A 17,146-nucleotide genomic window follows, 5' to 3' on the forward strand; every position below is an offset into this window, starting at 1 on the left:
TCAGCTCACTTATTGACAACAGCTGCCACTTTACAATAAGCTTCCTTGGGGCTTCCTGCTGCTGGAACTTTTTACCTGAGGTTTCTGGAAAGGGTTTCGCCTGGAAGACTCAAACGTGGGGTAAATTGGCCGGGTTGATGTCCGCTGGGCAGGATCTTGACACACAAACCCTGAATGGGGAATGGGAAACATTAAAACTGCCATTTGCTAAGAAATTAGAAGGTTTAGCTGCACCTTTCTTTCGATGAACAAGCTCGGTTTCACTGCCATAAATCTGATAAAGCTCCATCTTGAAGAGGATTAGGCATGACTCTCCCATACACATCCTCCTCTTGAACTTTGAACTATCACGACTGGAGTGAACAAGAAAGGAAAATATGCAGATCAATCAGCCTTCCTGGTTGGGGAACCGAAATGTGATTCTGATGGACAAAGAGATGGAGACTTTCGATGACCTTCAGATAAAAGTTCACTTAAAAACACACAGTTGTTAATAAAGACAAATTATTTTAAAGTGGCTTCCTGGATGGTGACTGGAAAATAGCAGTGTTGGTTTTTACCAGGAGAATCCAGAAACAAGTGAGGGGTCCTGTCCTGTTATAGGATCCACTTCTCGTACGGCTAAAAGTGGTCTACTACTGGCAAGTTCCAAAATACGCACTGTAGATTCTCCATGGCTTAAGAAATTAGGCTTGGGCTAATTTCACTTATTTCCTAAAAAGAAGCAGACTCTCATCCAAGGAGAATGGGGTAGCAAAGTTTTACAGCATTTGCTGGTACATCAAGGGCTAGTTCAAGTGCATTTTATTATGTGTTTTTGGGCTACTTAAAACAACAACAACAACAACCCTAAACCCACAACATACCCACTTGGCAGCCCATCTCCATCTCAAAGTTTTATCTACTCACAAAGGGATTTTTTCCTTGGCTTGCTTCAGTTGTAACTACTACAGAAGAGATTGTGTTGACACCAGTAAAGACTGCATAGCAGAAACATAGCCAGTCTCCTTGGTAACAAAGCCTCTTCAGTGGGTTTCACTATCTCAGCTCAGGGCAAAATATATTTTCTCCAGATCTTTGCTTAATTCTCTTCCTCAGCTCATGATTCCTGTACCCCAGGAATTAGGTCTCAGCCCTAGCTGTGGTTCAGCCTCAGGGCAGGAAGGAGCCAGGGGGTGTAGAAACATATAAACACTTCCCTGAAAATATAATTTTTGAGTACAAAACATTCAGTATGTCTGAAGAACTGCCAGTTGGCAACACATATAGAGTCTGACAGAATCGATGCTCTGCTTCACATTTATGAGTCTTCAGAAAAGAATACTACTCACCTACAACAGTGAACATATCTGAGATCATACTGGCTTTAATCTTTAGGTCCAGAGGTGCATCACTAACAGAATAAAGAAAGAAAAGAGCAATTGATAATTTTATAGGTAAAGAGAATAGCTGCCCTTAACAGCCCTCAATATAAGAGAGCTACCAAATGTCAGTGAGGAACAACACATAAAGTACATCAAATCCATGGGGGAAAAAAATCTGGGCAAAAATTCTAGACATAAAAGCCTGGTGTCAAGCTCATCCTCTGTCAGGCAGGCCTAGTTCTAAGGCGCTGACCCACTGACACTCCAACCTTTTTATTCCAGAAGGTCTTGTTTGCACAGGGTCATGAACACTGCTTTATCACTGTGGATTTTAGAGGTTCAGATTTTTAATATGCTCTTTTATGAGCATGAAAAAATAATCATTCAAATTATTTTTTACTGCTGTGATCATCAAATCACATTCACATGCAAGAGAAGGAACTTGGGCTATCTTTGCACTTTTTTAAGACTTCATTTTCCATTCTAAATTGATCTCCTTAAAATTGTATGCTTGCAAATTAAAGCAAAAAATAATAATAATAATACAAACTGTAGCAAAGTATCACCAGAGGATACAGCAGGAACCCACATGGAAACAGAAACAACAAAGCCTCCCTGGCTTTGTTGGGAAAGTGCGGGGCCTCCCTGTGGTGATGATGCGATGCTGGCTTTGGGGTTGAGGTGTTCCCCCAGAAACCAGATTCCTCTTACCCCTTACCCTGGGGCTCTCTGACACTGTATGATGTGCATTGCCAGGAAATTTACAAAACACCGACTTAACCTAAGTATAGCACAACATCTGAAGCGTCTGTATTATCCAGCTCTATACCTTATAATTGGGGTGAAGCCAAACCCCCATCCAACCAAATAGTCGGTCTGTCTTTATTTGATTACTTGGCATTTTGCCAACATTTTTCATTGTTAAAAATGCAGCAGCTGGGTGGTCTCTGGCATAAATCTCTAGGGTTTTCTAGCTGTTTAGAGAAGCATATAACTAACAGAAACTCTGGCTGTAGCCACAGGTAGAAGCAGAGTCTTCTCTGGTATTGGAAAATAAGTTTCTTTCCTTCTTCTAAACGATGGGTTAAAAATAATTTTTTAAAATGTCTCAAGATTTTAGACTTTAATCTAGGATGGATAACACCAGGACATGGACTGGGTAAAAGGACCAGATATTATTTACACACTCCTAGGCCCAGCTCTATACCTTTATGATATGTGTGGGTTAGAGCATGTTTAAACTTTGGGTAACAAAGGAAATATATCTCATGTATTTCTTTACCCTTAGCTAAACACCTACAAAGCTTAAAAAAAGTGTGAGAGGGAATGCAGTGGAGATGAAAATGAAAGAAGCATCCCTAGAAGCCCAACAAGACAGTAAACAGAGATTGCAAATTGACTAGTAAGACAGAGGTCTATGGTTGCAATACGGACTCTGATAATATGCCACAAATCCCCTAAATTTAGAAATTCTAATCATCTCAGTCTAATAAAGAAGGAGGAGAGGGAAATCTCCTAGTGCCAAAAGAAATGACCAAAAAAAAAAAAAAAAAGTGTTTTAGTGTTGCTTATTGAAGGTTTGTCCTTTTCTAGTTAATGGAACAGACCACTTACCAGGCCAAAGAAGGAGAGAGATTCACTTCCAACAACCATGGCTTCAGGGTAGAATCTATGAGCACGTCAAAGCCATAGAGTTCTAGAAATACAACATAACACAATACACAAAATCATTTTCCATGTCACAACCAAACAAAGATCGGGAAGCCAATCCAGTCAACTTTCATCAATGGCCTAGAAACTTGCTGAGTATCCAGAGACAGTAGATGCAGAGAACTTTCAAGTCCAAGAGAAATTAATCAAGTGTCTAGAGATAATGCTCCATGGTTTCCATCATCCACTCCTGACATTTCTGAGTTCTATACAGAAAGTTACCTGACTCTAAAAGTTAACAAGCATGATTCTGGTGCTGTGCAGAAGGCTAAAAAAAATGTTAGGAAAAGGAATGCAACAAGTGCATCTAATATCAATGCTGCCTTGGGCTTGTTTTGGGTTGTTCTTCTCCACCACACTCTGAAAACAGGAAAATCTACTGAAGGCATCTCTCTGGGATCTTCCCATCACGCTTTTTTAAACCAAGACCTTGCTTTTGCAACCTAGGTCAAAAAAAAAAAAAAAAAGCACTAAAAAAAAGAGGTTTAAATCTATTTGTTCTTTCCCCTCTAAGGTTCCAATTCCCCTTTGAAGATAGAAAATACAATATACCAGCCCAACATAGAAAAACAGAAGAGCAAGGAGGGAGCTAATGGCAGCCAAGCAGACCTACGACGACTCACAAGAAGGGAAGGAGCCAAGGATCAAATTTCCTTTGCTAATTCTTGTCCCTTAAGTCCCCAACTGTTACAAAGCCAGAACCAGGAGCTGGCTCTTCTTCTCCTGGAATGCAGGGATGACAGGCTAACTTGGAACCTTAGCTGGCAACCTTTACTCTCATTATCATTATCAACGAGGCCCTCTCCACAGTCCTCAGTATACACACATCAAATGCATCAGACTTTCCAAAGTCCCACTCATTCTCAAACATCCCACTCTGTGTCCCTCAAATAAACTGTTTGCACACGCCTTCTTTGCAAGAGAAAAGACTAGCTTCCTGACAATTCAACCAGAGGTCACAGGCCACACAGCTCACACCCATGGAATACAACCAAGTATTTTCCAGAAATTCGTTTTGAGGTAAATTTCTTTACTTCAAGAAGAACTTCTCCATTTCTCAATCCTCTCAGACACACAGAAGAACAAATGGGAGTTTCTAAAACGACGATGCTGAAGACTCCCTTCTGGAACATGTAAGTGTGGTGCCGTGGGAATCGAGGGACCTGGGCCCTCCTCACCACACTGCCCTTCACTCCCTGCGGAGCCTGAGAGGATCATCTCTCTCCCTCATATTTATTAGCATGCTCTAGCTTCCCTTATCCTCTATCAATCTCATATTTATTAGCATGCTCTGGCTTCCCTTATCCTCTATCAACCACCATTTGCTGATATCTGTATGCTCAGTTAACCTATAAACAGAACTCCTACTTAAGCAACATAGATTCAGGTAGATATGCATTTTTAAATTCTCTCTCAGGAAAAGTTTTCAGGAAGGAGTTGGTTTCCATAGTACTTATTTAAGATTCCATTTAATTTACAAAAATAATCACAAACTATAAGAGAGTCTGAGACAGGATTCACCCTCATATAACTACACTAAAATCATATATTATCAAAACTTTAAAGGTGTAAAGAAAAGAAAGCTCCTTTACCTATCTTTTTTTTTTTTTGGTAGCATACTTGTAGCTTTTATGGCCAGTACATTCTTCTGACTACTTTATCCAATCTTCAATCATTTCCATAGAATATTCCCCCTTTAATTTGAGAAAAATCTTTCTGTGACACAGCACTAGTAAAGGCATTTAAGAGGAAAAAACTGACTACAAAAACTAAAAATCCATGTTAACATTACACAAGCAGAGAAAAGTACAATAGGCATCTGATTCAAGAAAAACATTCTCTTCAGTTTTTGAAAGCTGAAGCACAGGATTCAACTATTTCATAAACTGGTAAAATTAACAATAATAATAATAGCTTAAGGAACAGGACAAGAATAATGACTGATGCACATATTGATCAGATTTGCAGAATCAGCCACAAATGAACACAAATTGAAATCAGAAAAACAAGCAGTAAGACCCGTTATTTAAACACCTCACAATAAGCAGTCAACATATTTATTTAACTCTTTCTCAGATTTAGTGGTAAATTCCAAGACTCTCAGTAAAAAGGCTGAGAAACCAGTAATGTGGAAAGTAAGAGAAAAGAAAAGAAAAAAAAAAAAAAAACAACCCAAAGAGAGACACAACACCCTTTATCAGTTCAGTTCAGTTGCTCAGTTTGTCTGACTCTCTGCAACCCCATGGACTGCAGCACTCCAGGCTTCCTTGTCCATCGCCAACTCAGGTGAATAAAACCCACCAGTGCTAAATGATCTCAAAATCAACTCTGAACCTAACCAACATCTGTACACAGAGATATACAGATGTGTGACAGCATCATAGCACACTGCAAAGCCCAGGTCACCTGAGAGGCTAGAGCTGGAGGAGAGGACTGGGGTGGCAAAGAGAGCACTTGTATCAGGCTTATCTCTTACAGCGATCAATTCGACTTAATCAAAACCATTTGCTTCCTTGGCAGGCTACGAGAGTCCTTATAGCAAATCTTTTAACTTAGGCTTAGTCTTTTCTCTGGACATTACAGATTTTAAAAGGTAAAAAGCATCAATAAGTTGCACTGAGAATATTAAACTTCCTCACCTTTTGATGTATGTTCTAGCAGCAGTGCCTACAATTTGAAAAAACTCAGTTATCCATGATGACATACACCAGTGTTCCTGTCATTAAAAGGTGCAGGCAAGCTAGGCTTCTCCAGTGCTGAGAGCTAACTTTCTTGGTTCCTCTGTGTTGTCTCCATCGTGACCGAAACACAAGTATCTTCAAAGGACTGTTGCTAGCACCTTACTCAACAACGTTTCCCCAAGAAAATTTTCCTTGGAGAGGTACAGTTCCTTCAACCCCAGCCAAAACAAAACAAGCCTGCAAATCTGACTGGTGCATGGTAAGAAGCAGCCTGACTCCAGCTCGCATTTCACATTAGCGCCCTTATCCCCCCATTTCTTTCAAGCAGTTTCTGAGAAAGCAATCTGCACTTAGCCGCATTCATTTCCTAATGCCTGTTGACTCTCCCGCCCAGAGCAATTTGCTGCTGTTGCCATTCTGTAATAACTGACTGTTCTCACTATGATCCCAAAGACCACCTTGTTGCTTTACGCCCAAGCACCTGAAAACTGCTGACCAGCCCTTTCTTACTGGAACCTTCCTCTCCCTGGTTCCAGGACACTGCTCTCATCTGACTGTCCTCCTCCTTTCTCTGTGTCCTCCGTCCCTTCTCTTCTGCCCAGCTAGTCACTGGTAGGTTTGCTCAGGGTGGCATCTCTCAGCTCTCTTCCCTTCTCAGTTCTACTGCTCTCGGCTGCTCTCATATATTCTCGTAGCTGCAATTAATATTATGGTGATGACATTCAAATCTCTGTCTTTAATACAGGGTCTCCCGGACGGCAAATCCATAAATCCAAACGCCGTCCAGACAGCTTCACTAGGATATCCCACAGGTACTCGACGCTCAACAAAACATAGCTCGATATCTTCTCCCAAAACTTTGTTTGCTTCCCACTGTTCTTCATCTTGGAAAACCCCACGCACTAGTCGCCCATGCTAACGACACTCTTCACCACCTGCCAAAGCCAACACATTATCATATCTCTTTCTCTGTTTCTCTTTAGTCTATTTTCTATATTCCCCTTTGAGGTAAAATTTACATATTTAATGAAATGGACAGATCTTAAGTGTGCTATTTGATGAGTCTTGTTACATCCATAAAACTCACACTCGTATCAACACACACAGAACACTTCCATCACCCCAGAAAGATCCCTCGTGCCCCTTCCTGGTAAATATCCTGCTCCCTGTTGCCACACCACCAGAAACTATTATTCTTATTTATTATACCAGGGATCAGTTTTGCCTATTCTAGAGTTTCATATAAATGGATGCACTCTTTTGAGTCTGACTTTTCTCATTTAGTATCCTTTTGAGGTTCAGCCGTCTATCATTATTTCTTATTTGAAGACAGGTTTACTGAGGTGTAATTTACACACAATAAAGTTCACCCTTTTGAATTATAGTTTGATGAATTTTGACAAATGTATGGTTACTCACCATCACCAATATGTAGAACAATTCTATCACAAATGTTCCCTTTGTCCCTTTGCAGTCAATCCTCTCTCCCGGGCCACTGGCAATCATGATCTGATTTCTGCCTTTTCCAAAAGTCAAATAAATGGAATCACAAAGTACGTAGCCTTCTGAGAGTGGCTTCTTCCACTTAGCACTGTGCGTGTGAGATTTATCTGTGTCATCACTTGTCAATAATGTCATTCATTCCTTCTACTGCTCAGTAGTATTCCATTTTATAGACCACAATTTGTTTATCTAGTCAATGGCTGATAGACATCTGGGCTGCTTCCAATTTTTGGCGACTATATATAAAACTGCTATGCACATTCGTGTAAAGCTATCTGCATGAACATACGGTCTCATTTTTCTTGGGTAGATACCTAGGAATGGGAGTGCTGGGCCATGTGGCTAAGTGTATACTGTCACTGTGTTCCTCCTACTGCCAAATCATTTCCCTAGCACTAGTCTCTCCCTATTGTAGTCCATTCTCCACGTGGCCACCAGAATTATGTTCTAAGACACAAATCTAACAGTCAGACGGAGAGACAGGCAGTGAATCAGCCCAGCAATAGACTCTAATGCCAGGCTGGTTCCTGGAGGACTATAGTCACTTCATGGGGCTTTCTGGGTGGCTCAGCAGTAAAGAATCCATCTGCAGTGCAGGAGGATCCAGGAGACACTGGTTCAATCCCTGCGTTGGGAAGATCCCCTGGAGGAGGGCACAGCAACCCACTCGAGTATTCTTGCCTGGAGCATCCCAAGGACAGAGGAGCCTGGCGGGCTATAGTCCACAGGGTTGCAAAGACTTGAACACGACTGAAGCGACTGAACACCACCACAATGATGTTATATAGTATTCCCTCTGTTATAATTCTGTCATCCAAAGCTTTGGGTCAAGTCATGATAAAAGTTAAAGGAAAAACAGTAATCCTGTTTTTCCACTGCTCAAAAAACTCCATAGCTGGCTACTGTCTACAGGATGAATTTATACATGCCAGTGCTTTATAATGAGCAGGAAATGGCAACCCACTCCAGCATTCTTGCCAGGATGATGCCATGGACAGAGAAGCCTGGAAGGCTACAGTCCCTGGGGTCGCAAAGAGTCGGACAGGACTGAGTGACTGAGTGTAGTGCCCTAAACTACTTCTATAACCTTGTCTCTCACTACCTAATCCAACTCGGGCTACAGCTAGTCACACTGAACTTTTCATTTCAAAACATCCCACTTCCTGTCATGACACTGCATTCTGCATGTCATATTCCCTCCACTAGGAATGGCTCTCTCTGGCGCCCCAAGGCACAGAGCTGCTGACTCCTCGTGTATTCCAAGGAGTCACTCTACTACTTGTCCTGAAATGGGTCATTTCATGTCTGCTTATCTCCACCGCTCGAGGGCAGAGGTCATGTCTCATTCACTGCTCTATACCAGACAGCCTGTACTATACAAAGCACACAGGAAGCGATCAAGAAATACTGATTTTAAAAAAAGAAGAAAAAAAATTTTTTTACTGTAAAACACTACAATTTTTGAGAAAGACAAAATAATTTGCAGCTGCTTCTTAAAAATAACCCGAACCAGAAGACTTAATACTCATAATAAAGTCACCAATTACAAAGAAATAGGAGACATTCTAATTAAAAATTTTATATATTAAGGAGAAATTTAATAAAAAGCAGCTTAGAATGGGAGGAGGGAAAAAAAAAAAAAAAGATTTAACAGACAAAATAACAGTGCATCCAAGTCCTAAGAGATTTCTAAACATGTCATACCGTTAGTTCTGGAAATCAACCTACTAATGCTCCCCAGAAAAAAAGTCCTAGCTGAAGCTGTAATCCTTGAAATTGGAAAGTGCTGACATTAGCCAGTGCTCGCTGTCAGTCAAATGCTATTGTATAAAGGAAATTCTTTTCACCTTGGCTTTGGATTGGAATTAAAAAATCTAAGAAGGAAGACTATCTGGGGTCCAGCAGGAAAATTTGGGGGAAAAAAAACATAAGAGAATCCCACAGAAAAATGAACTAAATAAAAGAAAAAGCCCAGAGCCAATTTGTGAACTAGTCCAATAAATCACCATGGTATCTGGCTACCATATGCAGAGGGGGCCTTGAAGGGAACATCCAGAAGGCGGCATTACGGTAAAGAATCTGCCTGCCAATGCAGGAGATGCAAGGGATGCGGGTTTGATCCCTGGGTTGGGAAGATCCCCTGGAGTAGGAAATGGCAGCCCATTCCAGTATTCTGGGCTGGAAAATTCCATGGACAAAGGAGCCTGGCGGGCGACAGTCCACAGGGTCACAAACAGCTGGACGCAACTAAGCATGCACGCACGTACACACGTACTGTTGATTAGAACAGAAAGAGGCCTTTTTTAGGCCTGATCTGTTAAAAAGGATGATATCATTTTTCCTGAGATCTAGTTACAGGAGAGCAGAGGGAGAATCCAGGATATGAGGCATGCCAAAAATGGCTGGACGCACCAGAACTTGTATTTATGTGGGTGGAGAGTGAGCCAGAGAGACCTGGCTTTCAAACTTGGCTTTGCCATTTATTAACAGCATGACCTGGGACAAATTATTTAACCTCTCTGAATCTTTTTTCCTTGTCTATAAAACATGAGTAATAAATACCAACAAAACTGTTATGAGGACTAAAGGAAATAGCCAATGAAGTATGCCTGACAAACAGTAGGTACTTTCTTCTAAGTCCCTTCTACAGTAAACTTCCCTTCCCATCTAAACAGAAGCATTTGATTAGCCAGAAAAGAATATTATCTCAAAAAGTGAACTGTTTGATGACTTTCATTATTCTTTTTATTGGTCAAGTAGTTTACATTATAAAATGTATGCTGCCCACTGTCAGTCCTTCAGCAAATATTTATGACCAGCCCTACTTTAAGAATGTCAGTTTAGGGGTTTCCCTGGTGGTCCAGTGGTTAAAAAAATCTGCCTTGCAATGCAGGGGACATGAGTTCGATCCCTGGTCCAGGAAGATCCCACATGCCACAGAGTCACTTAAGTCTGTGAGTCACAACTACTGAGCCTGCCCACCTAGAGCCCATGTTCAGCAACAAGAGACACCCACGCGCTGCAACTAGAGAGTAGCCCCCAGTCTCTGTAACTGGAGACGGCCCGAGCAGCCGTGAAGGCCCGGCGCAGCCAAAAATGAATAAATTTTGAAAAAGAAAAAAAAGAATGTCAGCATAATTACCCTGTGAAATAGTCTTAAACAATATCAATAAAAGGCCAAACCAGCATACATTCCACAAAACAGGATATATTGAACATGGTGGTGGTGGTTTAGTTGCTAAGTTGTGTCTGACTCTTGTGATACCGTGGACTGTAGCCTGCCAGGTTCCTCTGTCCATGGGATTCTCCAGGAAAGAATACTGCAGTGGGCTGCCATTTCCTTCTCCAGAGGATCTTCCCCACTCAGGAACTGAACTCAGGTCTCCTGCATTGCAGGCAGATTCTTTAGCGACTGAGCTAAGAGGGAAGTCCTTATATTGAGCACAGTTTGTCCTGAACAACGAAATCACCAGTCTCTGACCTAAATGAGGCCAGTCTGATCAACTCTACAAGTGGCAGGACAGCTGGTTCATACGCTCTCGGGCTAGAGGACCGGGGTCATAGCTTGTTACTTCAGCCATCCTCATACACACAGATGAAACCACTGTCAGCAGCAGCGTCTTTAAAGGATAGCTAGCATCCTGTTGTTTTTGGCTGCTTTTCTCCAACTGCTCAAAAAAAAAATTAAAAAAGAAAAAAAAGCCAGTTATCTCACATTGCCAATTTCCGAAGCATATTTAAAGGGTTGCTGTTTAAGCATATATTTCACATGGTACCACATTTTCAAAATCTTAAATGCAGCAAATATTAAGACTGTCAAAAGTCTGTTTTATTGGGAGAGGCATCAAAAATCCTATTGACCATGATGACTTGATTGCCAAAACTCCTCTTCTGACCCCTTTTCTCTTAAGCTGAGTTTCTTTCATTTGAGTTCTCCAATTCACTAGCTTTAGGGGGAAGGGACTTAATTTCTCAGGGCCCCAATTTCTTTATTCAGACTAATTATTCTCTGAGGTCCTTTCCAGATGTACAAATTTATTAAAAGGCACCAAGTGGCTAAGCTTCTGGTAGCTTACGAAGGTTCCTAAGTCTACTTTTAAATTCTATTAACACAATGCAGGTATTTGTGTATATTGTCCCGTGTAATATTTGGATTAAACCACCACCTTATCATCTACCCCTTGAACATAGCAGGAATTGAGAAAAGTTAACTGCATAAGTAAACAAAGGAATGGGAATATTGAAGATACCTAGAAATGTTGTTGGACACTACAAGTGGTAGGGTGGGGAAAAAAATCAAAGGCCAGAAACACCTGGATACTAATGGAGCGCTCCTGGCAAGGAATCGCATAATGTGGAAGGGCAGAAACAACCACCAAAAGAATATAGTGAACCCCGTCACCCGACTATTGGCTTCTTCTAAAACACCAATGCCCTGTTCAAGCCAAATTCTTCTGGGAAGCTCTCAATTCCTGTTTACTCTAAAACAAATGAAAAAGAGAAGGGAAAAAAAAAAAAAAACCAGATTATTCCTTGTAACTTAAACCCCAGGGGAGGTTGGGAACCAGTGGGAGGCAGAGAGATTCACACAAATACACACACGTATACAAAATCATTTCTGATGGGGGGAGGTTAATAAGATACACAAAATCCCAGTGCTGACAGGAAGTGGAATTAGAACCACAAAAGCCAAGAAGATAGTCAACAGTTTAAAAAACTCCAGATGCACTCAGTTTATTAAAACTGAACACAAGCAGGGAGCCAGGAAGGAGACCCATGGCTGATGAAATAGTCTTACAGGGTATTTCACTCAGTCAGAGAAAGTCACTGCTCATTGCTCATCAGAACTTCTAATGCCATTAAAATCAAGAAATTCTTAAGCTTCCAAAAGGCAATCAGGTAATGAAATAAAATAGAAAACATTCAGAAGAGCTTTTGATGATTTCTAGAACAAAGATTTTCACACTAAGAGCTACTAGAAATTTACTCTCATAGAAAAGCCACGTAGATATAGAAAAGAAATACTTATTGTTTTAATCTAATTAGGTGTTTGTAGTTGGAATTATATTTCCCATGCCCCCTCCTCAAAAAGTCTGCAATAATTCTAAGAGCTCTAAGTCCTGACTACACCAGATCCACTGGGAAGCCTACTGTCAGGCCACCAACAAGGCAATTAAAGCAAGAACCAATCATTCATTCAACAAACATTTTCCAGACATCCTCCAATAGCAAAAAAATGCTGCTGTGCACAGAAGGAGCAACAGACGTTGCTGTTGCCATCTTCAGGGAGACAGACATGTAAACGAGAACTAGAGGACGTGAAGGGGCTGCTGAAGACTGAACAGGAGATTTGGGTCAGGGAGGCTAATTGGGGGAAGCCTTGGGGGAAGCCTTGGGGAAAACATCACCAAAGAAGTGGTACTTGACTTCATCTTGAAAGAAGTCAGTCATCTTTCAGGTAAAGTAACAGGAGAAAGATATTTCAGGCATACGATAAAAGCAGGTGCAAAGGCAGAGGGTGAGGAGAGGAGCCACAAAGGCCAGGGAGATGGTAAAAGATTTGGTTCAGCAGAAGCAGAGATGGAGGGGAAGGGGAGACACGGTGACTACTAAGAAGCTAAGCTCGGCGGCTACTGATCGGAAGAGAACACAGAGGACCACGTACAGAGCAGCAAGAGCGGGGAGGCGCGGCAGGGCACTTGGCTGGGCCAGGATTCCTGGAGGGGGCACGTCAAGTCGAGTCTCAAGATACAAACAGGAGCTGCAGGGCCGACAGGAGCGGTGTCTTCTAGCTGGACAGTGGCACTTACGCAGAGGCCCAAGGGAATGGAGTCCTCGGGGGCCCCACTGGCTTCTGAGGTGTAAGCAGGGAAATGATACTCCAGAAAAGTCGGCTGGAGTCAGATCCTTAGAGACTTCAAAGCCCTACCAAGTTTCTATTCGTAAGTTAGGTCTAGGGAGCTGCTAAAGGATTTTAGGAGACATGAACATATTTGCATTTTAAAAGAGATACACAGACATCGTAACCTCTTCTTTTCCTATATAATTTTAAGTCCTAGTTTATCTACCATCTTCTATTCAGAGTCTCAATTTGTATTCCCTTTATTGAATGCCCCTCAAGGACAGACTGCTATGATAATCTAATATTAAAGAGATCAAGAATTATAATGCCTAATTATAAAAATAACAAAGAAACATTTTTATGGAGTACAAATTAAGGGCCGACAAGTGCCAAGTGCTTTGCACACATCATCTTATTTGATCTCAGGGTACTCTCAGAAGGTAGCTGCCCTCATTATTGGCGTTTTACAATTGAGGAAACAGGATTAGAGTAACTTGCTGAAAATCAGAAGGGGTGTAGATGGGTCTCAAACTAAGTGTGTCAGGCTCTAACACCCATGTGCTTTACTCTGGTATCCTGTCTCTGGAGCAAGCTGGGACTCTCATAGTCTTACTACTGTATTCCTTTAATTATCTACCCCATCAATGAGCCTACTGTGTTGCACTAACGCAGCCTGCCACCTGCTGAAAGTCTGTGTGACTGCACAGACACTCGTACCAGCCTTCACTAAGGAGTCACAGCTGCACAGACAGCAAGTGGGTACAGGCACCCACAGTGCCACAGTCACAGCTGGAGGGTCAGTGGGCAACAGGCTCCCCGTCTGGTAGCTGTGACCTGCTTCCTGCTCCTCCTCTGTGCAATCAGGGAATTAAGACTGGGAGGGGAGGGGTGGAGGAGGAGAGAGGGAAGAAAGAAGGGGTGGGGTGGGGTGGGGGGGAACTCACTAGAAAGAAGACTAAAACAAAGAGGAGGAGTCATTGGAAAATGGGAGAAAGTACATACTGGTACCAGCCAGAGCTTCTTGGAACAGTTCCCAGTCTGGCTGCCAAAGAGCTCTGGAATATATTTGTTAGAGCTGGATTCCTGTACAGTCCGTTGCAGACTTTTTCTGATTGCACTCTGACAAAGAGACCCACACTTTCAGTTCCAATCCCTGCTCCCCACACAGAAAGCCGGTTAGTCCTCAGGGGACCTCCAACTAAGCTCACCACTGGCCTCTTCATATGCTACGTGAGTTTAGAAAAGAAAGAAAAGTCCACCACACACCTTTGACTCCTGTAGAATCACTAAGCCGCTCTACCCCGGGATCCCATCCCAACTTCCCGAGCCCCTTTTCACAAAATACGTTAAGCTTCTTGAGTCTCCTTACCAAAACAACTGCTCCGATGAGGAACAAAGGTTTTACAGGCTGTGGCAATAGCCAGTTCAGCAGAGATTATAGTCTTAATGATCAGGTCCTCTACATGGGCCATCAGTGCTACAAAGGAAAAAAAGAAAAAACACTATAATGCACGGATTAGGACTGGATTCCAGAACACAGTGTAATTATAAAAGCACACGTGCTCATTCAAAGAAGTCTCCACGTGGCGTATGAATGGTGCTCCATGTGAATGGTGCTCCAGGACAAGGCATGCATGTGAACAGAGGGACGCAGGCAAGAATGGAGGTCCTGGGGGATGCACTCAAGTGGCCTCCAACGACAAGAGACAGACTGGAAAAGGAGTCTTCCCCTCTTCTTATTCTCCTCTCACCCTGCCCTTTGTGGACTGAATCAGGCCTGCAGGCACAGTTTCTCATTCTGCTCAAGGCTCAGCGATAGTGTCCACTTTGATTCAGAGCCCTTGTACTCAAATTTGACCCTGTCCGTTCTCTAATTCAACAACATGAATGAGAGAGACTGCCTGAGGAAAATCTGAACTCAGGGCCAATACAGAGATAAGACAATTTGTTATATCAGTCTAAAAAGCTGACAGTAGTTTAGTGAGAGCACTTTGATAGTCAAGAAGGAATATCTCACTAAAGACCTAGGAAAAAGTTGTCTTCCAAACTAGAAACAAGAAAAGGGATTTGGGGAGCCACGATAAGTAAGCCCGTTGTTCTCTGTCTTGAAAAGGGCAGGAAAAATCAGCACTAAGAACCATGATCCCGTTAGACATCTATCTCAGCGACACTTTCAGAAGTAGAGAGAAAGACTCCTGGTAAGAGACAATAGTAAAGCGACGCAAGGAGAGAAGTCAGGAAGGAACAGGCCCGGCACTCACCAGTTGTGTCTCTGCCTTCTTGTTTCAGATACCGGAGCATAGCACTCATGCTCCACTTGTTCCCATAATCCTCCACTTCCGGGTCATCACAACTAAAACAGATTCATGGATCAAGGTCACACAGGCAACTAGGCCTGCCTCTAGAATTAAGAGTTTTCAAGTAGCATTCTTTCCTTGTAAGTCTTTAGAAAAATCTTCCTTTTATTGACTTCCATTCACCCATTTCTTTTTCTTGGCCCTTTTTTGTCATATCTGCCCTTGTAGCAGTTTCTTCCATCAAAATGAAAATGCATATATTAACAGCTCACCTTAATGAAGGAGGTTGGGGAAAAAGAAGGCAAAATCCTCCTTAACTAAACATGATGCATCATGAATGAGTAGAACAAATTTGTGAATGTGAACAAATTTAAGAATGGTCTCAATGCATTAAACAGACTGAAATGGTTTGGGATACTAACCTGGCCTTTGAGGTAAATGTCACATGTGCCCACAAAACAAGCTCTAATGCCATTTTCAGACCAGAACTGAGTCTCTTGGGCTAGTGAGCTAATCTTGTGTAGCATTTTAATGAGCTAACCCCGAACGGAACTGTGCTGGCATCTGAAGCAAGCTCCCTTCTGTCAAGTGGTAGACATGGCTTTTTTGGAGACTTTTTGAGGTATCACCCAAGGAAGAACTCTCCAGGGCGACAACTGAAGCAATGAAGTACACCACTGCTACAGCCATAAACAGGGTACATTCCCAGAATGCTGGAAGGGTTTTGCAATCTGAAACCTGTATTTTACAGCTGCCCCCTTATTCCCCACCATCAGCCCTCAACCTACCGGTTGCATCTTTGCCCATCTTCCGAAGTCCAGGATACTGTACCTTCCACTGATTCCAAGCACCGGTCACAGGACACCCAGTGAAATCTATACAGCTCTGGCAACTATGCCATCACTTCCAGATTCCTTCCTTTCTTTCCTTGGACCTTCTAGGGACCTATTTTTAGTCTCAGTAGAAAGTAACTGTTTGGGTTTCTTTTTTATTTTTCCATTTTCTGGCAAAATTATCAGGATGAAAGAAAACAGAGCAGAAAGAATATTTCCACACAGCTGGGCTGGTACTCTGTTCCACTGAATCTTTTTCTGAGATGGCCTCATTTCTTTTCTTATTTAATTTATTCCTAACATTTTTCCTCTGATCATAAAAATGTTTTAGAAAAACTTAGGAAATACATAAAAGCACAGAGAAGACGACAGATATCCTCCACCCATAATCCCATCCATTACAGTTAAGGACTATTCACATTTTAAAATTTATCCTTCCAGTTTTCTTCTCTCCCCCACACTCCCTCAAGGCGGGAGCAGGGGAATCAGCTTTAGTTATCCTATGTATAAGAAGGATGGGATCCTATCCTTTCACAAAAGAAGTGAAATTGCACGCACTGTATAGTAACCTGCTTCTTCCCCCAGACAATGAACAGGGATGAACATTCTTGTCTCTCAGCCTGTGTGCATACCCTTTGTTATTTCTTAAGGTTAAGTTCCTAGAAATAGAATTGCTGGGTCAAAGGGCACAGTATTTTTGAAGCTTTTGATACATTTCGCCAAGTGCTGAAATGACCTAACTTCTTGGCGTCTAAAAAGTTCCATATGCCTAGAAAATTCCCACCTCTAAGTCAAGTGACGGAACTTAACAATGAGGAAGATGAAACTTGGGAAGGTAGGCATATTTTGGTGGAGAAAGGGGAGGACACTGTGGCCGGGCAATCGATGGAGAAGCCATAGCAGGTGAGCCTCAAAA

The 17,146-nt window shown here is 42.1% G+C and overlaps 1 protein-coding gene across 9 annotated transcripts in view; it reads right to left on the bottom strand.

The window, feature by feature from the left end:
• The window catches only part of TTLL5 (tubulin tyrosine ligase like 5), a 313,608-nt gene that overhangs the window by 247,915 nt on the left and 48,547 nt on the right, over positions 1-17,146 (bottom strand). For all 9 annotated transcript variants that reach the window (XM_018053946.1, XM_018053944.1, XM_018053943.1 and 6 more), the window contains exons 11-15: positions 15,362-15,453; positions 14,470-14,577; positions 2,979-3,060; positions 1,332-1,393; positions 76-170 (exon numbers count right to left, since the gene is read on the bottom strand). In XM_018053946.1, the coding sequence (XP_017909435.1) occupies positions 76-170; positions 1,332-1,393; positions 2,979-3,060; positions 14,470-14,577; positions 15,362-15,453 (439 nt within the window). The remainder of the gene's footprint in view (positions 1-75; positions 171-1,331; positions 1,394-2,978; positions 3,061-14,469; positions 14,578-15,361; positions 15,454-17,146) is intronic.

Source organism: Capra hircus, chromosome 10 (genome assembly GCF_001704415.2).
Source record: "Capra hircus breed San Clemente chromosome 10, ASM170441v1, whole genome shotgun sequence".
Taxonomy (NCBI): Eukaryota; Metazoa; Chordata; class Mammalia; order Artiodactyla; family Bovidae; genus Capra; species Capra hircus.